The 23,046-nt window shown below is 35.4% G+C and overlaps 1 protein-coding gene across 1 annotated transcript in view; it reads left to right on the top strand.

Moving 5' to 3' along the window:
- STK17B (serine/threonine kinase 17b) overlaps positions 1-8,023 on the top strand; it is a 31,869-nt gene extending 23,846 nt beyond the window's left edge. The window contains exons 6-8 of the mRNA XM_082397420.1: positions 1,275-1,323; positions 2,517-2,696; positions 4,609-8,023. Coding sequence (XP_082253546.1) covers positions 1,275-1,323; positions 2,517-2,696; positions 4,609-4,891 — 512 coding nt within the window. The 3' untranslated portion in view covers positions 4,892-8,023. The remainder of the gene's footprint in view (positions 1-1,274; positions 1,324-2,516; positions 2,697-4,608) is intronic.
- Positions 8,024-23,046: the final 15,023 nt, after the last annotated feature.

Genomic DNA, 23,046 nt, shown 5'->3' on the forward strand with positions numbered 1-23,046 from the left:
TGGACATCTAAGTTAAAAGTTTAATGTTTGTGTGTAAAAGCTTTGTAATAGAGAAAAATAGGTAAAAGGGAAGTTAGGGAGCAGGAAAAAATGGAAAAAGAGGAAAACAGAATCAAATGTCACTGCGTTTGAAGCCTGTTTGATAGGGGTGTCAAAAAGAACCTATAATTAGATAATCTAGGGATATTGTACTAAATCAACAAATAAGATCATGCAGATGAAAGATTTTTTAACTCATATGAAGCAATACATAAAGTATTTTAATTTATAATAACAAGTTTTTTACACTTTTTTGTTGTTGCTCATATTGATAGTCCCATGCAGGCATTGAAAAGATACAAGTAAACAGAACAAGTGCCACTCAGCTAGGCAGCTGACTTTCCCAAAATGAAAAGCAAAGCAAATTACTAACTTTTGAATGCTAATAGAGGCTACAGTGTCCTAGAATAATGATTGTAATTGTAGATAAAACAGCTCACAGAAGTATGTGAAAAGGTGGTAGGTGGTGCAATGGAGGCTGGCAACATATGTGACTCAAAGGCTTTAACAAAATTGTTAGGCTTTAAGAAACAGTCTCTCTTTGGAAAAATTATGAAACCATACTGTGAAACAAAAAAGTTATTATTCAATCATAGATCCTAGTTTGGACTCTACTAATTTGAAAGTTATGGTAATATTTAGAAAGTATAGAGAATTTATGTTGCACCTTTTAGAAAATTTTTTTGGCGGGGGAGGAGACAATGGAAAATTAATTGCTTAGGAAACTAGGTTTTCTGTAGTTTAAGGGGATATTTAATCTACTTGAAAATCTAAAGCACTTCCATGAAGCTTAATTTGCTCATAGTGTCATTGTAAATGCATATGATTCTATTTACCCTGAGAAGCAAAACTTAAATCAGTCTAATAAAATAACTCAAACTAATTCCTAACAGAGTGATAAAACTAAAACTGTAAAAAGATTCTAGCTTCTAACATTTTACTTCTTCATAATTGTTTTTTCTGAGATTAATCTCAATGGTTAAAAAAAAATACTACATAGCTACTGGTTACTTCAAGAATATAATTGGTGCTTTTGAACCATCTGGTTCTATAATTTTCTCAACATTAGATATGTTTAAATGTCTAATCACAGGATAACTAATACTATGCTAAATTTCTACTGATCATATTGGTAGTTCTTTACAATTAAATCCAGTTTAATATAAAGTAATTTTCACATTTTTAAATTTGTCAGTATTGAATTTGAATTTTATTTTTTATTTTTTTTCTTTCAGCTCCAGAAATCCTGAACTATGATCCTATTACCACAGCAACAGACATGTGGTAAGATTTTGTTAATAACTTGAATGCCTTTATTAAAAGCTGGTTAGTATATATTCCAGGGTTCTTTGGTTCCAGAAGTAAATAATAAAGCTTTCTTTAAAAGATGTTATTCAAGTATCATTATTATGCCACAGGAAAACATTTACCTGTTCATTCTTTTTAATAACACTCTGGCTGTGAGCCAAAGGTACAGGAATAAATAGGAAAATCCCTTTCCTGGAGGAAGACTCCTTCTGGTAAAAGAACAAAATAGTCACAGTACTGTGTTACGTGTTCTATAAAAAAGATAAAATGCTATTTAATAAGCATGGAGGAATTAGCAGACAAGCACCAGATGGGAGACATCTGGTCTAGGTCTCGGAGAACTAGGGAAGGTATTTTGCTCAGCAGAAAAATGAGGTCAGAGCCATGCAAAAGTTTAGTTTTATGGGAGCATATTTCTCAGGTATTGTGAGTGTGTGTGGCTGACACAGAGAGAATGTCATAGAGTAGAACTGGCATTGATACTGGAACTTTAGTTGGGACCACAGTGGAAGACTGACTCCGTAAGGCCAAGTAGAAGAGTTTAGACTTATTCCCTGTGTTCCATGTTTGGGACTGTAATGGATTTGCCAAGAAAAAAGGGTCCTGTGGCTAAATAATCAGGTGAAATAGGTGCCATATGTATTGCCTTTTTCTGGTTCCTGAACACAGGAATTGTCATTAACATATTTACGGTTCTAAGCATTTTGCAATTTAAAAAAAATCTGCCTGCCCAATATTGTGCTTTACCAAACCTGCAGACTCTGTTTGCATGGTCTCCTGTTTATGTCTCACAGACCATTACTGTGTCATTGGACACCATTTGGGAAATGCTGCTCAGGGCAGCTTTGTGTACTTGATAACAGGTATATCTGTGTGAAGGGCAGACTGTAGATATAATGATATATATTTAATACATCATATTTATAATTATATGACACACATGTGCATTCCCTCATATTATTTTTCTGTGAGGCAAACTTTGAGATAACATAATTATTTCAGTTTTAGTAGTATACTATAGGAACTTTGAAAAGCAATTTAAAATCTGTAGTTTAACTGTACAAGTTTTGAGGACAGGAATATGTTGAGAATCAATTTGACTTTATATAGATGTTTTAAGATTAGCACACATTTTAAGTTCCCATCTTCTCCCTTATTTGTTTTCTCAGGAACGTTGGTATAATAACATATATGTTGTTAACTCATACATCCCCATTTGTGGGAGAAGATAATCAAGAAACATACCTCAATATTTCCCAAGTTAATGTAGATTATTCAGAAGAAACTTTTTCATCAGTTTCACAGCTGGCCACAGACTTCATCCAGAGCCTTTTAGTAAAAAATCCAGAGTAAGTAATAACATTAATTTGTTTAAATACTATTATAAAATGAAATATATATGACTATTAAGAAAGATATATTCTAAAACAGTATAAAATTATTAGATGTATGCTCTCAAGTTTCAGGTAAAATGGGGAGAGAGGTGGTATGAGACATCATTAAATAACAATCCATAAGTTCAATCATAGACAATACAAAATATGTGACAGGAAGTCTTGAACTGAAGAGAAGATTTGGGTTGTTTCTCTCTCAACCTGCTACTAATCCCTGAAATTCCCTAAAATAATTAGAAGTATAAGGTTTACAATACACATGGCTGCTTAAGATAAGACTTTGTTATGAATGATTTATAGTTAAATAACTACAGTTGTATAACAAGTCCAAATTACTGATTGTCAAATTTTTAAGGAGCAGATGCTCTTTGACCGCCTACTAAAGAAGGGACATGAAACTATGTCTTAAGACTCTTACCTCATTCGTTGGCAACTTCAAAGCAGGAAAAGAAAAAGCTGACCTCCCTTTTCTTTACCTGGATCAGCCCTATTTACTTTATTTATTTATTTATTGGAATTTCATTGTATTTATTTTTTTATACAGCAGGTTCTTATTAGTTATCCATTTTATGCATATTAGTGTATCTATGTCAATCCCAGTCTCCTATTTACTTTAGAATGGCCTGGCTGTACATAACGCAGGAGCTGAGATATAGTGCCTTGGGCTGGGATCCTGCTTGTGTCGCTTGTCAGGTCTTTTATCTCTGACAATTACTTACTCTCCTGGAGGACTCAGTTTCCTTATCTGTTTAAGAAAAAAACCCTCAGAGGTTTGTTCATTATTTTATTGGCTTAATGCAAGTCTGAACAAACTCTCACTGGCTCTATTTTGAAATATTAATAGTAATAATACTATTACTATAGTATTAATACTATATTACTACTAATAGTATTAGTTATATAGATACTAATTAGTATTAGTATCTATTACTATAGTATTAGTACTTAGTACTATTTAGTAGTAATTAGTACTATTTAGTAATTAGTAATTAGTACTATTACTATAGTATTAATATTATAGTACTATATAATACTATATTAATGCTATACTATACTATATATTATATACTATATAATACTATATTAATACTAATAGTATTAGTTATATAGATTATTAGTATTACTAATACTAATAGTATTAGTTATATAGATACTAATTAGTATTAGTATTAGAAATAGTAATAATACTATTTGTTTCTGGTTATAAACAGTTTTTATTTTCCTAAATATTTTTTCATCTAGATTCTAAAATTTCTATAATGAGCCCCTTAATTTTTATTATCAGAAAAAAATGAACAATAAAATCAAAGACTAAGGAAACCTACGTTCTGATAGTAATTGTGGGTGTGTTAAGGTTGGAGTTGAGTATAAACAGGTGTTTTCCTTCCTTTTGAAATATTGTGATATTTGACCATATTGCTTTCACAAGCAAAAACAAAATTTAAAAACTAAAGATGTTGGATAAACACCATTGAAGTATAGCCTTGGTTTTCAAGATTTAACAGTTAACTGCTTTTTAAGGACACAAAATAATAATAGAGATTATAAATTACATATATTTTCCTTCAGAGGGTTTGTAAACCCAGGAGTCTGTATAATTTTACTGATTTTTATTTGTGAGCCTAAAATATGTTCCCAGTTTTTTGACTAGATAGTGTCATCTGTAAGCTCCATGATAAATTGAATTTTCAGCACATGTCAGAACTTAACTCTAGGTACTCCACTTTTCCTATTATTATTCCCTTCTGTACTATGAGTATGTGTTATTTTCATAATAAATAAAAAATAAGTCTATAATATATTGAACTGCAGACACTTCCAACCTGATTTTTGGTTCTCAATTTTCCCTTGGTGCTTTCATTCAAAGGAAAAGACCAACAGCCGAAATCTGCCTTTCTCATTCTTGGCTACAGCAGTGGGACTTTGGAAACTTGTTTCACCCTGAAGAAACTTCCAGTTCGTCTCAAAGTCAGGATCATACAATAAGGTCCTCTGAAGACAAGACTTCTAAACCCTCTTGTAATGGAACCTGCAGTGACCGAGAAGACAAAGAGAATATCCCGGAGGATAGCAGCACGGTGTCCAAAAGGTTCCGCTTTGATGACTCATTGCCCAATCCCCATGAACTTGTTTCAGATTTGCTCTGTTAGCACTTTTCTCTTTGACTCATTTGAACTGAATGTCGAATTTGAAATCCACTTCAGTGTGAGATTGTGGTTTATAGCTTCATATATGGCATGTTTATAGCTTCATATATGGCATGTTTATATTGTAAATGCACTTTAGCATAGAAGAATTTAGGGAAGTGTTTTAATGCTAAATTACTAGTTTCTAGCATAATTTCATTTCCTGTACTGAGATATCAACTCTCAAAGAAAATATTTAAATATGTGATAAAAAATAAAATTGTACATGTGAGTTTACATGTTAATGAAAGAATTCAACTTCACATGGATTTTTTAAAATGTTTTTCATATCAGGAAAAGTAACTTGGGTTATATTATGGTTGATGTAAACTGAACAAAATGAAGACATTTGAATTTAATAGATTCTCCAAGGTAAGTTCTATCCCATGCCTCTATTGACAAAATTTTGTTTAGGATAACAGTGTCAAGTTTAAATAAGAATATACACTATTTTATAGATGCTCAAGAGATATTTTACACTTGAAAATGTTTTTCAATCATGGATATTTTGAAACTGCATAAGATTTCCATTACATATGGTCTGCGATATGAGACAGGTCCTTTAACCAGAGCAGAGAGGGGGTTAGAAACTGGATTAGGGATATTCTATACAAGTTGAAGCAGAGAAAAGAGCAGCATGGCATCATTTTTAACTCAAATGTCTTTTGCCCATTCTCAACATACGTCAGATTTAACAAGGTGTAAAAGATGGAGAATACAGGGTACAGAGGTGTAGAGGATTTTCATCCTCCAGAATCTCTAGGGTAGAAGATGCTTAGGTAAAACTGAGTATGCTCTGTTTTCAGTCAACCAAACATATTTATTAATTGAATGTAGAAGAAAGTGCTGACAGACTTATGCAACTTACAGAATTTTAGGTATCTTCTAAGTGTTAGAATAGAAGCCAATCATTCAGAGTTCTAAAAGTATGCATAAAAAATATCATGGCACCAGTAGGACTATTAACACAGTGCCAGAGTCAGCAGTAGCAAGGTGGATATGCTCATAAAGCAGGATGACATCAAGCTCTTCTAAAGTTCTTGTGTAAAATTCCTAGTGAGTGAGGAGGCTTAGCAGGAGATCTGCAGAGTGGCATTTAATGGTCTTTTGCTGGGGCCAGTGCAAGTAATAGTCCAGGGACAGCAGAATATTTGATGGGTGGCAGGTGACTATGTTTGGTTCTAATTGGCGGGGGGTGGGGAAGATTGACTCCTTTTCGGGTAATCTTTGATAACTTTCCACCTGGAGACTATTAAAAACTCTGTTATGTTACCATGTTAAGATAACTGTAACTTCATGACCATGTTACTGTATCAAAAGAAATTAGGTTTTGTCAAAAGAAATCCTTGAGTTTTTTCCGTTTGAGTTATATATTACTCTAAAACCTTTGACTTCTTGAAACTTGGTAAGACTCCAAATTACTTAAAACTGTTTTTAATAACCGTCAGATCACTTTATTTGGGTAAATGAATTCCTTTTACATCCTCAGCATTTCTTAAAGGAAAAGTTATTTCTGCTCGTGTGTGTGTGTGCACATGTGTTTACGTATTTGTATAGGTGTATGTATATATGTATAGATAGATGAAATATAGTCCATAGACAACTTTCTCTTAGAGATTCTTCCCTCTGGTATATTGTACTCAACTCAGGTGCCAAAGGAGCTCATCTTAAGACATGTAAATATACATTTAACTTCTTTAAGAAGTAGTTTATCGGTTCAATAAACTAGTCATTGCGGAAGCTAAATTGGGCTTTCGTGTATCTAAAACTGATGAGTTTTTTCTAAATTGTTGTTGCCCATTTATTTGCCTTCAGTATTAAGCTAATGCAGGTAAAGCTTAGTAAGTAAGTCATTGGAGAAAGAGGAAATTGTTATTTTGACAAAAGACCATATTATATTTTTAACTTTCCAGAGGAATTATGCCATACTAAAAAGCAAAAATCAAGAAATGTTCGAATTTCGAATTATAAACTGTTTCTTAAAAAAATATTTTATACGAGTTTTCTTTTATTCTGAGAAATCTTTAAATAGTTTAGCTCCTTACCCTTACTTAATAGAATACACAGGGTTGTAAATTTCCATACCTTTTTTCCTACCAATTTTTATTGTAAAAAAGCAACTAGTAGGTTATGCAAACAGTATAAAAATTCTGTTTTTTCATAAAGGTGAATTTAAATATTTTCTCTGATTGAAATATGAAAATAAACCAATTTTTAGAGAGAACTTATTAACAAGTAACTCAATTCTTATTTTTTTCCTCCCAAGATTGAAAACAAGAGGTGAATAGATGTCAGTAACACATCTGAAGATTAATGTTAAATTGTGGTGAGTTTATAAAGTTTAATTTGCTTTTCGGATAGGAGCCCTGGATAGATGGGATTAAAAAGATGAGGTATAGGTGACAATCATAAGTGTCATTTTAACTTTTTTCCCCCACAGTAAAGTTAACCTAACTCTAAGCAGTAAAATTACAATGACACTTTAAAGAAGTAAGCAGTACCTGTTCTCCAGTCTGTAATGAGATGAGGCACCTGTGCCAGAATATAAATCCACACATTGCTTCCTTTATCAAGAAAGTCTTGTTATAAAAAAAAAGTCGGCCAATTAGTAACATAATAGATTTTCATTCTGGCACAAGTTCTTTCTTTCATTTTGGATGAGTCACGAATCGTTCATAGACCATATTTTGAATAGCCTTGCTTTAAGCAACATTTATAACTGTTGGCATTTTATAACTGTTTACATTTCCTCTGTTTATTTTTGAATTTTCAGTTTGATATCTGACTTGGAAACTTGTCCTTATTCATTTTTGTGTAAACAAGTGTACTTTAATTTCATACTGTATCAGAGTTAAGTTATCTGACTTCCAATTTGGGGAATTATTATCAGTTTATAATTTTATAAAAGTTTAAAGAACTTTAAACTCAAGTATAAATTTCACACAAATTACAACGGCTGTCCATCTTAACTTTTATTCAATAATCATGTTGCTTAAGGCATATTGACCTACATTGTTATGAATACTCTAGTAAAAAAAAAAAATTACATCTACTTAATGATCCTTTTGGTTAAGGATTAAAAAGCAGTTTTTTACATTTGTGGTTGTCTTTTGTTTTAAAGTATTTCTAAATTTGTTACCTCCTTGCCTGGAGGCTCTCTAGCCTTTGACACACGTCATCTTCGAACTCCCTTTCCAATACAGGTATGTTTATTAGATCCTTTCTGCTGGAAAAAACACAAATTTGGAAACAGGAAGCTCTGCTCACTTCTTGTAAGTAATAATAGATACTTTTAGAAAATGTCAATGCATCGCAGTGCACTGTGTGTTGCATAAAGATGAATAAAATCACCATGTAAGAAGCATGAAGTCTGATGAGAGAGAAATGGTTTGCAGACTTAACAGTTGAATTTGTAGGAAGGAGACATTGATAAAAAGTTGGAACTTTTTCTCAATTGTGAGCACTTTTCTTTCAGGTTCCATATCTTATTTTTCTGGCACATAGGCACTCCCCAATTTTTTTTTTTCTTCTCTGTTTTTTTTGAATTTTATTTATTTTTTTATACAGCAGGTCTTTATTAGTCATCAGTTTTATACACATCAGTGTATCCCAATCGCCCAATTCATCACACCACCACCACCCCACCCCCCACATTCCACCCTTGGTGTCCATATGTTTGTTCTCTACATCTGTGTCTCAATTTCTGCCCTGCAAACTGGTTCATCTGTACAATTTTTCTAGGTTCCACATATATGCGTTAATATACGATATTTGTTTTTCTCTTTCTGATTTACTTCACTCTGTAGAACAGTCTCTAGATCCATCCACGTCTCTACCAATGACCCAATTTCGTTCCTTTTTATGGCTGAGTAATATTCCATTGTATATATATATATCACATCTTCTTTAACCATTCGTCTGTCGATGGGCATTTAGGTTGCTTCCATGACCTGGCTATTGTAAATAGTGCTGCAATGAACATTGGGGTGCATGTGTCTTTTTGAATTATGGTTTTCTCTAGGTATATGCCCAGTAGTGGAATTGCTGGTAATTCTATTTTTAGCTTTTTAAGGAACGTCCATACTGTTCTCCATAGTGGCTGTATCAATTTACATTCCCACCAACAGTGCAAGAGGGTTCCCTTCTCTCCACACCCTCTCCAGCATTTGTTGTTTGTAGATTTTCTGATGATGCCCATTCTAACTGGTGTGAGGTGATACCTCACTGTAGTTTTGATTTGCATTTCTCTAATAATTAGTGATGTTGAGCAGCTTTTCTTGTGCTTCTTGGCCATCTGTATGTCTTCTTTGGAGAAATGTCTATTTAGGTCTTCTGCCCATTTTTGGATTGGGTTGTTTGTTTCTTTAATATGGAGCTGCATGAGCTGTTTGTATATTTTGGAGATTAATCCTTTGTCCGCTGATTCATTTGCAAATATTTTCTCCCATTCTGAGGGTTGTCTTTTCGTCTTGTTTATGGTTTCCTTTGCTGTGCAAAAGCTTTGAAGTTTCATTAGGTCCCATTTGTTTATTTTTGTTTTTTTTCCCGTTACTCTAGGAGGTGTATCAAAAAAGATCTTGCTGTGATTTATGTCAAACAGTGTTCTTCCTATGTTTTCCTCTAAGAGTTTTATAGTGTCCGGTCTTACATTTAGGTCTCTAATCCATTTTGAGTTTATTTTTGTGTATGGTGTTAGGGAGTGTTCTAATTTCATTCTTTTACATGTAGCTGTCCAGTTTTCCCAGCACCACTTATTGAAGAGACTGTCTTTTCTCCATTGTATATCCTTGCCTGCTTTGTCATAGATTAATTGAACATAGATGTGTGGGTTTATCCCTGGGCTTTCTATCTTGTTCCATTGATCTATATTTCTGTTTTTGTGCCAGTACCATATTGTCTTGATTACTGTAGCTTTGTAGTATAGTCTGAAGTCAGGGAGTCTGATTCCTCCAGCTCCGTTTTTTTCCCTCAAGACTGCTTTGGCTATTCAGGGTCTTTTGTGTCTCCATACAAATTTTAAGATTTTTTTGTTCTAGTTCCATAAAAAATGCCATTGGTAATTTGATAGGGATTGCATTGAATCTGTAGATTGCTTTGGGTAATATAGTCATTTTCACAATATTGATTCTTCCAATCCAAGTACATGGTATATCTCTCCATCTGTTGGTATCATCTTTAATTTCTTTCATCAGTGTCTTATAGTTTCCTGCATACAGGTCTTTTGTCTCCCTAGGTAGGTTTATTCCTAGGTATTTTATTCTTTTTCTTGCAATGGTAAATGGGAGTGTTTCCTTAATTTCTCTTTCAGATTTTTCATCATTAGTATATAGGAATGCAAGAGATTTCTGTGCATTAATTTTGTATCCTGCTACTTTACCAAACTCATTGATTAGCTCTAGTAGTTTTCTGGTGGCATTTTTAGGATTCTCTATGTATAGTATCATGTCATCTGCAAACAGTGACAGCTTTACTTCTTCTTTTCCAATTTGTATTCCTTTTATTTCTTTTTCTTCTCTGATTGCCGTGGCTAGGACTTCCAAAACTATGTTGAATAATAGTGGTGAGAGTGGACATCCTTTTCTTGTTCCTGATCTTAGAGGAAGTGCTTTCAGTTTTTCACCATTGAGAATGATGTTTGCTGTGGGTTTGTCATATATGGCCTTTATTATGTTGAGGTGGGTTCCGTCTATGCCCACTTTCTAGAGAGTTTTTATCATAAGTGGGTGTTGAATTTTGTCAAAAGATTTTTCTGCATCTATTGAGATGATCATATGGTTTTTATTCTTCAATTTGTGAATATGGTTTATCATATGGATTGATTTGCGTATATTGAAGAATCCTTGCATCCCTGGGATAAATCCCACTTGATCGTGGTGTATGATCCTTTTAATGTGTTGTTGGATTCTGTTTGCTAGTATTTTGTTGAGGATTTTTGCATCTATATTCATGAGTGATATTGGTCTGTAATTTTCTTTTTTTGTAGTATCTTTGTCTGGTTTTGGTATCAGGGTGATGGTGTCCTCATAGAATGAGTTTGGGAGGGTTCCTTCCTCTGCAATTTTTTGGAAGAGTTTGAGAAAAGTGGGTGTTAGCTCTTCTTTAAATGTTTGATAGAATTCACCTGTGAAGCCATCTGGTCCTGGACTTTTGTTTGTTGGAAGATTTTTAATCACAGTTTCAATTTCATTACTTGTGATTGGTCTGTTCATATTTTTTATTTCTTCCTGGTTCAGTCTTGGAAGGTTATATACCTTTCTAAGAATTTGTCCATTTCTTCGAGGTTGTCCATTTTATTGGCATAGAGTTGCTTGTAGTAGTCTCTTAGGATGCTTTGTATTTCTGCGGTGTCTGTTGTAACTTCTCCTTTTTCATTTCTAATTTTATTGATTTGAGTCCTCTCCCTCTGTTTCTTGATGAGTCTGGCTAATGGTTTATCAATTTTGTTTATCTTCTCAGAGAACCAGCTTTTAGTTTTATTGATCTTTGCTATTGTTTTCTTTGTCTCTATTTCATTTATTTCTGCTCTGATCTTTATGATTTCTTTCCTTCTGCTAACTTTGGGTTTTGTTTGTTCTTCTTTCTCTAGTTCCTTTAGGTGTAAGGTTAGATTGTTTATTTGAGATGTTTCTTGTTTCTTGAGGTAGGATTGTATTGCTGTAAACTTCCCTCTTAGAGATGGTTTTGCTGCATCCCGTAGGTTTTGGGTCGTTGTGTTTTCATTGTCATTTGTCTCTAGGTATTTTTTTGATTTCCTCTTTGATTTTTTCAGTGATCTCTTGGTTATTTAGTAACGTATTGTTTAGTCTCCATTTGTTTGTGTTTTTTACTATTTTTTCCCTGTAATTGATTTCTAATCTCATAGCATTGTGGTCAGAAAAGATGCTTGATATGATATCAATTTTCTTTAATTTAATGAGGCTTGATTTGTGACCCAAGATGTGATGTATCCTGGAGAATGTTCTGTGCGCACTTGAGAAGAAAGTGTGATCTTCTGTTTTTGGATGGAATGTCCTATAAATATCAATTAAATCTATCTGGTCTATTGTGTCATTTAAAGCTTCTGTTTCCTTATTTATTTTCATTTTGGATGATCTGTCCATTGCTGTAGGTGAGGTGTTAAAGTCCCCCACTATTATTGTGTTACTGTCGATTTCCTCTTTTATAGCTGTTAGCAGTTGCCTTATGTATTGAGGTGCTCCTGTGTTGGGTGCATATATATTTATAATTTTTAAAGTCTATTTTATCTAATATGAGTATTGCTACTCCAGCTTTCTTTTGATTTCCATTTGCATGTAATATCTTTTTCCATCCCCTCACTTTCAGTCTGTATGTGTCCCTAGGTCTGAAGTGGGTCTCTTGTAGACAGCATATAGATGGGTCTTGTTTTTTTATCCATACAGCAAGCCTGTGTCTTTTGGTTGGAACGTTTAATCCATTCACGTTTAAGGTAATTATTGATATGTATGTTCCTGTTACCATTTTCTTAAATGTTCTGGGTTTCTTTTTGTAGGTCCTTTTCTTCTCTTGTGTTTCCCACTTAGAGAAGTTCCTTTAGCGTTTGTTGTAGGGTTGGTTTGGTGGTGCTGAATTATCTTAGCTTTTGCTTGTCTGTAAAGCTTTTGATTTCTCCATCGAATCTGAATGAGATCCTTGCCAGGTAGAGTAATCTTGGTTGTAGGTTCTTCCCTTTCATCACTTTAAGTATATCATGCCACTCCCTTCTGGCTTGTAGAGTTTCTGCTGAGAAATCAGCTGTTAACCTTATGGGAGTTCCCTTGCATGTTTTTTGTCATTTTTCCCTTGCTGCTTTCAATAATTTTTCTTTGTGTTTAATTTTTGCAAGTTTGATTACTATGTGTCTCAGCGTGTTTCTCTTTGGGTTTATCCTGTATGGGACTCTCTGTGCTTCCTGGACTTGGGTGGCTATTTCCTTTCCCATGTTAGGGAAGTTTTCGACTATAATCTCTTCAAACATTTTCTCTGGTCCTTTCTCTCTCTCTTCTCCTTCTGGGACCCCTATAATGCGAATCTTGTTGCATTTAATGTTGTCCCAGAGGTCTCTTAGGCTCTCTTCATTTCTTTTCATTCTTTTTTCTTTATTCTGTTCCACAGCAGTGAATTCCACCATTCTGTCTTCCAGGTCACTTATCCATTCTTCTGCCTCAGTTATTCTGCTATTGATTCCTTCTAGTGTAGTTCTCATTTCAGTTATTGTATTGCTCATCTCTGTTTGTTTGTTCTTTAATTCTTCTAGGTCTTTGTTAAACATTTCTTGCATTTTCTCGATCTTTGCCTCCATTCTTTTTCCAAGGTCCTGGATCATCTTCACTATCATTTTTCTGAATTCTTTTTCTGGAAGGTTGCCTATCTCCACTTCATTTAGTTGTTTTTCTGGGGTTTTATCTTGTTCCTTTTTCTGGTACATAGCCCTCTGCTTTTTCATCTTGTCTATCTTTCTTTCACTCCCCAATTTTTCTCTTTAGCCTGTTTTCCTACTAGACACTGAAGTTACATGTATTATCTTTATTTGGATGTAAGTATCCTCAAATGTAAAACAGCTCTAAGTAAAATGATGATCATATTCTCCCTTTCTTTATTACCTCCTCACCCAAATTTCCTGGATTCATGTTATCTCCCTTAGTTAACACAGCACTATTTACCCATACTTCACAGCTGGAAACCTCTGGGTGTCATTCTAAATATTTTATTTCCTTACTGCATGTCTGTCTGTTAATTATTAATTTCTATCAATGATATTTCTTTATATATTTTAGAGTCATTTCCTCTCGATTCTTACTGGTACACATTCTTTCGTTTATATCTAGATTGTCTAGATCATCCAGCAAAGTGTCAGCAACCTTTTTCTATAAAGAACCAGTTGCTAAATATTTTAAAAGCTTTGCAGGCCAGACAGTGCCTTGTCACAACTACTTAATTCTGCTCTTGGAGTATGAAATACACAACGGAATGGGTGCTGTTTCCACCATCTTGTAACTATGAAGGAACTGACAAGGGAATCCTGGAGATACTGGCCCTGACTTTATTGTCCCACTGAAGCCACTGAAGCAATGGCAGCAGTCATCTCCTTGACTTTTCAGTGTGTGATTTTTTAAAATGTCCTGTTTGTTTAATCCACTCTCTTTCGGGTTTTCTGTTATTTGCAGCTAAAAGCATGTTAATTGACACAATCATCAACATTTTCCAAACTTACGTTTCTCATAATGTTATTAGGTGTGTGGCAAAGAAAGAAAGCATGTATACCCATTTATGTTTTAGAAACAGTACATTCAACAGTGTTAGACATGTATTTTTATGGCAGGATTGCTTGGGGACTTTACACTGGGAACCTCCTAGTGAGGAACCTAATGTGTATTATAACTACTTTTTTTTTTTTTTTATAACTACTTTGACCAAGCTAACATCTCTCTGGATAGTTATCCATGGACACTTACTTGGAAAACATTGTACTAGATGCCAAAGCAATATAGGCCAAAGATCTTTAAAGATCTGGCTTATCCAGGAATAGAATTCAAGTTATTTTGTGTGAACCAGCTCTTATATTGGAGAAGGAATTTGAAAGAGCATCTTCCTAATTCTTGATCCAAGTACTACCATTTTCACTAGCCCTCTTTTTAGCAGTGTGAGCTTTGCACCTTTATTAAAAATCATCATTAGGTTCTGATACAACACACTCTGATTCTCAGTATCTTTGAAACCAAGTAGACTTATGTAGAGGCCTTCCTGGTGGCAGAACCCCCAGTGTGGCCCTTGCTTACTGGTGATTAGTGAAGAAAAACTGTGGAAATATACTGTGGCTTCCCAGGCCATCCATGAGTAGAGAGAGAAAGAAACAAGCTCCAGCAGTTGATGACTGGCAAAGCTAAGGAGTGCAGAAACAAAGATAGAGGAGTCAGGCAGAGAAAAAAACTATAACTTAATAAATCAGCCCCAAGGACTCCCAGTTCTCTCTCAAAGGCAAAGATAAAGTCTAATGCCGTCAGTTTTTCTGCAGAAACCATACCCCAACCAGACAGAGAGTGGTGATAAGCATGTAGCTCCCCAATTGGCTAGAGCCTGAAAATTGATAATGTTAACCCCTGTGACCTCATCTGGCTACCTTACCACCCACCATCAGAAAATTGTACAGGAGCTGATTATGTTCCCCACAACCGTCTCCCTCACTTTGTCTTTAAAAATGCTTCCCCAATAGCTATTGGGGAGTTTGGGTCTTTTGAGCGTTAGCTGCCTGTGCTCCTTGCTTGGTTCCTTGCAATAAACACTGTACTTTCCTTCACCACGATTTGGTGTCAATAGATTGGCTTTGCTGTGCGTCAGGCCAGCAGACCCAAGTTTGGTTTGGCAACACCTTGAAGGTGTTTTCTTGATTGGAAGTCATTAGTATGGCTTTCTGCTGAGGACTCTTAGCCTGGCCATGCCTTGCTTGGCTTCCAGAACCAGCAGTCTGCACTCACTGCTCCTTCGTCTCTATCAATTTAACTCATTTGTAATATATTCCTCACCTAAAGAAAAGGCCTTATATTAGCTGTCTCCCCAGAAACACAGCCAGTAGTATACAGATATATATATAAGAGGAGACTTATTATAGAAAATGGCTCATGTGATTTTGGATGCTGAGAGCCTCCACCATCTGCATCTGTGAGCTGAAGAACTAGGAAAGCTCATGGTATAATTCCAGTCCACATCTGAAGGCCTGAAAACCAGAGGAGCTGATAGTATAAATCCCAGTCCAAGTCTGAAGCCCAGAAAACCAGGAGGGTCAATGTTGAGGGCAGAAGAAGACGGATATCCCAGCTCAAGCAAAGAGAGCAAACTATCCCTTCCTCTGCCTTTTTGTTTTATTCAGGCCCTCGACTGATTAGATGATGCTCACCTCCATTGGTAAGGGTGATTTTTACTCAATCTACCAATTCAAATGCTAATCTCTTCCCGAAACATCCTCATAGACACACCCAGAAATAATGTTTTACCAGCTATCTGGGCATCCCTTAGCCCTGTCAAGTTGACACATGAAATTAACCATCATGGGTCTTTCCATATCTTCTGAATTCTTTCTTATTCATCAAAGCCTTCCTATAAGAAAAGTTCCAGCATTTTCCCATATACATAGTTTCCTCACTACACATACACACACACACACACACACAATTTCCTATCTTATTATTATATAGAAAAGTAAAAGTTTTACTTACAGAAAGCAAAAAGGTCTTCTAGCTTATTGAAATAGATTAAGTCCTTTCCTCTAAATATATTACTAAGGAAACTGTTCAACAATCTCTCTAATGCACAAGGGTAGGTGCAAGTGTAGTCAGCATCAGATGAATAATCTCTCACATTTAGGTCCTATGCCAACTGTATGCTGTGGTCAACTTTCAGAATAAGCAAAAAAAGAGATTGTTTTATAATTAGTTGGAAGGATTCCGCCCTCTGTGGTTCACCACTGGAATTTAAATTTAGTGATTGTAATACCCCTTTTGAAAGGCCAAAAGAAAGATATGTACTAATTATACCAATATTTCTAGCCAGATGGTAAAATGCAAGTGGGTCACCAATTAAAGATACAATTGTAGGTTGTAGAGTCACTCTGGTTGTACTGAATAGTAAACAAATGAGTGCAAAATGTATGTGGAGAAAATTATAAGATAGTATTATTGAACAAAGAGAACAATAGATTCTCCATGTCACAGAAGGCATATCACAGACTTATTTTCCCCTATAGATTAATCATCATGAATAAATTTATGAGGCTTTCCTGATTATAATTGAATTAACTGCCTATATAGTCATACAAAATCAAATTTTAGAGGTGAAACATTGAGATTTATTTGTTTCTTCCTTTGAAAGATGTTGTTAGCCCAATTTATTAAGAACGTGATTGGTTTTTTAATTGGGATTTGCACAAAAAGGCTTCTGAAATAAATGAATATTTAAGTAATCACAGACTAAAGACCATTGAAAACAAGTTGTAAAGGGAGAAAAAGAGCTGTGCCGTTTAGTTAGAGGCCTTTTTGGCCGCTTTAACCTGCACGAACATCAATTACTTCTTTCTTTGACAAAGCAGCAGTAATCAGCTGTTTGCTTCTTTGATTAGTTCTGGTCCTAATTCATTTAATACTAATGATTAAGCATAGGATACTGCAAATAAACCTGTCTCCTTTCTTCCCAGAAATAGAATAATCACAATGGCCAGTGGCTGGGGCCACTTATATCATTAAATTTGTACGAGATTTAATTACTTTGGCTTTGCCCCCGTGTCCCAAACAACAGGCACAAATAGTCCCACAACATTGTATCTAATTATCAGTTTAATTTTGGAAGGTCTTTAGGGTATGTGTTTATAGAATGGGTGTGTGTGTCTGTATAAAAAATATCGCCTGTGGGTATGTCTATTCAGAGATATGTAAGCTATAAATTAAAGGAGGAAGAATGCAGTGTACTAAGCCCCACTATGAATCAGGAATTGTATTTGTCTCTTTTATTCATGCTGTTTTCATTGAATCTTCACAACTCTGCAAATCGAATACAGTTGGCCCTCTGTATCCACTGGTTCTGCATCCATGGATGCAACCAACAGCAGTTGGAAAATATTTGAAAAAAAAATTCCAGAAATTTCCCAAAAGCACAATTTGAATTTGTGTTGTGACAATTGTATTAGGTATTACAAGTAATCTAGAGATGATTTAAAGTATACTGGAGGCTGTGCATAGGTTATATGCATATATGACATTTTTTATAGGGTCTTGGCCATCTGCAGATTTTGCTGTTCTCAGGGTTCCTAGAACCAATCCTTCATGGATACTGAGGGTTGACTGTATTATCTTCATTTTGTAGGTGAGGAAACTGAGTCTCAAAAAAGTTAAGCAGGGACTTCCCTGGAGCTCCAGTGGTTAAGACTCTGTACTTCCAATGCAGGGGGCGAGGGTTCGATTCCTGGTCAGGGAACTAAGATCCCACGTGCTGCACAGTGGGGGGAAAAAAAAAAAAAAGGTTAAGCAATTTTTCAAAGTTACCTAATTACCATATGTGGGGATTTGAGCTCAAGTTTACCTGGCTTCAAATGCCTTCTTTGCCCTTTCTATCACAACAGATTTGAATTAAATTTTCCAGGATTAAATTTTACAAAACAGGAGAAAGTGATTAGAATCTGTATTATTTAAGAAAATGTTTGGGTTATATTTTAATTTATACATGCTTGATTAAAAATTAAAAATGTATCATAAAGTCAATTAAAGTTAGGATTGAATCATCTAAATGGCAATATTTACAGCATTACAGAATGTAGTGTTGCTAAATAGGAAAGAGAGACATGAATAATTCACTAGTGTTTCCTAGTTAGCCATTTGTACTATGCAAATAGGTATTGTACAGAGTACCTGTATTCACACACAATTTGTTATACGTGGAACAGAAATTGGTATAAAATTTCAAAATTCTTCATCTAGAACATCTGAGAAACCTCTTGTTAAGTAGCCTTCCTAAGAAGACCTTCTTCAGGCAGAATGGGCTCTGAGGCACCGAATGCCTGATTCATTCAAGGAACGAAAAGATCTCCAGAGAGAGGTGAGACAAGGGGCTGGAGAGGTGGGCAGAGGCCGTGTCGACCAGTTTGGCTTTTACATTAGGGTCATGGGATGCCAGTGAAGAGTTTTAAATGAGAGTTTCACATAATTATAATTTGTGTTTTTCATTGTTTGGACACTGTGTGGAGGCTATCTGAAAGGGGGTAAATCTGAAGGCTGAGACCCACCTAGGAGGATTATTTCAGTCGTCCTGGCAAGAGGTGGTGGTGGCTGAGGAAGCTGAGAGAAAGGGACAGATTCAAGTGAGATTTGAGAGAACTGATAGAGTTCCCTAATTACCCGGGCGTGTAAGATGATGGAGCATATAAAGGATGATTCTCAAGTTTTTCTTTTGAGTAACCATTTCAGTGGTTGTCAATTTAGTAATATAGGGAACAGCAGAGGAGGGGCATGTTTGAGAGAAAGACGAGTTCACTTGTGATGTGTTGTCTGTGATGCTGGCTTTTGGTTATGTGGATTTGGCTCAATGGTGTGGCCAGCCTTGAAGCTACAAATCAAGGTGGGTTGCCCTGCCAGAGCGATGGTAGGTAAAACCTGTCTCTACTTCTGTAAGCACCTCATTTCCTTCTTTCCTCTCTGCCCCCTTCCCAGTTCCTTTAAGGCTTTGTACTCAGGTTCTGTCCCTCTTATGAAAATCTTGTCTCAGATAGCATCTGAAATATATTCATGCAAAAGTGAAAATGACTAATATCAGCTTTAAAAGTCACCCCTAGAGGCAGATTATATTTTCTGAAAAATAACCACAGAAATATTTATGATCCTCATGTTCTTCCACAGCCTGGCCCCTCCCCTGGCGCGTCCCCGCTGTGTGACTGCACAAATAGGTGTCATTTGTGGGCTGTCCAAAATGCCTCTGAAAACTAAACAAATACACAAATGCCATCTAAGTTAAACTGGCTAGACTACATTTATTCTTAGAATGGTTAGAAATGGAAATAACCTCACTGTATGTGAGATTTATAGAGCGTTTTTGTCAAAATGATAGCAAATGTAAATAAATTTTATTCCAGTTTCTGGATACAGAACGTTCACATTCACTTTGAACTTAAAGTAAACCCTCTATGAATTAGATTAATTCCTCTCAAAAATAATTCTTTACTTTCACTCAGGACGCATAGTCTAAACCCAGTTCTTAAAAAGGCAGGCATTTATAAGTCAACCGTCTGAAACCTGGCTAGAAACTTTAGTAATTATCTCCTGTGGCTATAAGAACATCTCAAACACATTTAAAGAAATTTGATACCAAACGGTTCTTTGCAGCCAGGAAAACTGTCTTGCCAAGAACATGGTAGGTCCTTATTGATACATTTTAACTATGAAAAATGAGCCAATGTCTGAACATTTCCCACAATGTTCTGAGTACTCTTTTTAAATAACAGCTTTATTGAAACATAATTTGCATACCAAATAGTTCACCTATTTAAAGTGTACAATTCAGTGGTTTTTAATATATTTGCAGAATTGTTCAACCATCACCACTATCTAATTCCAGAACATTTTCATCTCCCCACAAAGAAAACCCAAACTTCTCAGCTCTAGGCAACCACTAAACTACTTGTGTCTCCATGGGTTTGCCTAGTCTATACATTTCATATAAATGGAATCATAAAATAAATAATCTTTTGTGACTAGCTTCTTTCACTTAGCATCATGTTCTCAAGGTTCATCCATATAGTTGTATATGTCAGCACTGCATTCCTTTTTATTGCTGAATAATATTCTGCTGTATGGATATATCACATTTTGTTTACCCATTCATCAGTTATTGAACACTTAGGTTGTTTTTACTCTGGCTGTTAAGAATAATGTTGCTGTGTACAGGTTTTTGTGTGGATATATGTTTTCATTTCTCTTGAGTGTATAACTAGGAGTAGAATTGCTGCGTCATATGGTAACTCTGTGTTTAACCATTGAAGAACCACCATGTTTTCCAAAGTGACTACATCAAATTACATTCCCACCAGCAGTATGTGGGTTCCAATTTCTCCACATCCTCCCCTATACTTGTTATTGTCTTTTTGATAATTGCCATCCTAGTAGGTATAAAGTTAAATCTCTTTGTGGTTTTGATTTGCACTTGCCTGATGACTAATGATGTTGAGCATCTTGTCATGTGCTTACTGGCCATTGGTATATTTTCTTTGATGAAATGTCTATTCAAATCTTTTGCCCATTTAAAAATTGGGTTATTAATCTTCTATTAGTGATTTTTAGGAGTTTTTTACATAATCTAGATACAAATGGGTCTCCTTAATTTCTGAGGAACTGCATCAAAGAAAATAAATATAAGATAAACCAAAATATTTTGTGTCAGCACCCAAAACTGAGACACACACTTATATGTACAAATATATATAAGGTACAATTCTTTCATGGTTTAGCAAGAAAAGCTCCTCATTACTTGAAATTCAACAGAACACTCAAAGAGTATACAAATGTACAAAAGAATGTGCAAAATGTACAATAACAGGAAACAGTTAAGCAAAATGACAATTGTGAAGTGTGCTCCATGACCTTGGATAATTCTATGATACACTACGTGTAAACGCCTGCACACACATACACACACAGACACAGTGTAATCTCATACAGTTTAAAAAAATACATGTAGGAAAAAGTCAAGAAGAAATATGCCAGTATACTAATCATATCAGCACGTGGGCAGTGGAATGATAGGTGATATTTCCCCATGCTTTCCAGTTATCTACAATAAGCACGCATTTCTTTTATAATCAGGCATTTGATGGGGGAGGGGGCAAAGCTGCTTTAGCAATAACGCAAAAAATGTAAAACTAAAATAGTATACTGTCTTTAACAAATTCTGATGATTTTGGAAGTTCTTCATGGCACTTTATTATATATCTTTTTGAGTAATGCCAGCAAGTTAGGGTCATCTTACCTGCAAAATCCCACAACCATTTATCTTGGACTTTATTCCTCCAAGAGTTTAAGTTGCTTCTTGGAGGGTAGCTTGGCACACTGAAACATATTTCCTTGTTCATAAACAATACTTTATAGTATTAACACATTCCCCTACTTTGAAATGTCTGTTAAAACCTGATCAAGGACAATTTTTCTTTGCTTAGCTTTCTTTGTTTGTTTGTTTGCTTCATATATTATTGAAAGAGGGGCCTATAAAGCTTTGAAAAACATATTTTGTACCACCATAACTCTATGCAGCTTCTTTTGTCTCAGAGGCCAGGGATATTCCCATGATGCAGGCAGGCCATGGGTCTCTGGCCACAGTTCTTGCAACTGCTGTCATTTCAAGACAAACCACTAATTGCTGAGGAATTCACTGGGAGTTAAAAAAGGACTTTTCTTCACCGTATACTCCTTGAGCTCTCCAGCAGATTTCTCTTGTCCTCAGGCCCCCACTTCTCATTATCCACGACAGTTCATTCCCTGCTCTCCACGTGAATGTATTTTAAGGGAAAACTGCTTCTGAAAAAAAAATGTTCTGGTGGGTTTGGATCCGCGGTGATAGAGCCACGTTGGCACCAAGCTGTGGACACATGTCCAGACTGCAGTTTGTAAATGTGATAGCAATTTTGCTAAAAATAAGGACTTTCTTTGCAACTTATAGAGGTATGGATAGAGGAGAAGCTGGAGTTGTCCTTTATTTTTCAAATGCCCTCTCATTTCCTGCTGTGTGCTGATGTGTCAAAGCCTCCACATGAATTAAAGTTCCAGTGAGATTTGCCATAGCGGTTTCTTGGGAATGTCCATAAATATTTTTTTGCTTTGGTTTTTGTTCTCAGCAGAAAGTGTTGCTTGTGATTATCCCTTTTCTAAATTATATCTCTTTTTAAGATCTGAAAAAATAAGCTTTTGTGTTTCTCAGGAAGCAAACATTTTTTTTTTCCCCTGCCCTGCTCAGGACTGAGGGGTTTTACTTTAAGAACATGGAGGTAGAGTTTTCAATTACTGATTCACAAAGGCAACAGTGAATTTACCAACGTTTTCCTGGTGTAAGTCAACTTTTCTTACATTTTTCCTGTAAGTGATCATTGTTTTAGCAGCTTAATTATTTTACCACATAAAGCGGTCACTGTTCCTCATGTCCAGGCTCTGAATAAATCAGGCCCTTCCTTGTGTTGGGACACTCATCCCCCGGCTTCAGCAACATTCACCAATTCACTCAGCGACTTTCATCCATCCAGGGACTTAAGAGTTTGGTAACATTTAAACAACCTTAAAAAAGAGAAAAACATCATGAAATTCAAAGAGCACCCCTTGAAGCCTAACTCCTGCTGGGCTCTGGGTCACAAAGCAGTGAGTGTATTACTCCCCAAGGCTTGGCAATATTAACTATGGTGAATGGGGCCTCTTCTTCCACTGCTTTTTTTTTTTTTTTTTTAAACAAAAGGATTCCATTAAGGCAAACACACACACACACACACACACACACACACAAAGTAGGAATGCAAGGGCATTTCCACATTCAATTCCTTTCCAAGGACTGCACTTTTTATTCCCTGGGGAACCTGAGCAACATGGAGGAACGTGGGCGGTGGTTGA

This window comes from Balaenoptera borealis, assembly GCF_965194805.1.
Source record: "Balaenoptera borealis genome assembly, chromosome: 6".
NCBI classification, from domain to species: Eukaryota; Metazoa; Chordata; class Mammalia; order Artiodactyla; family Balaenopteridae; genus Balaenoptera; species Balaenoptera borealis.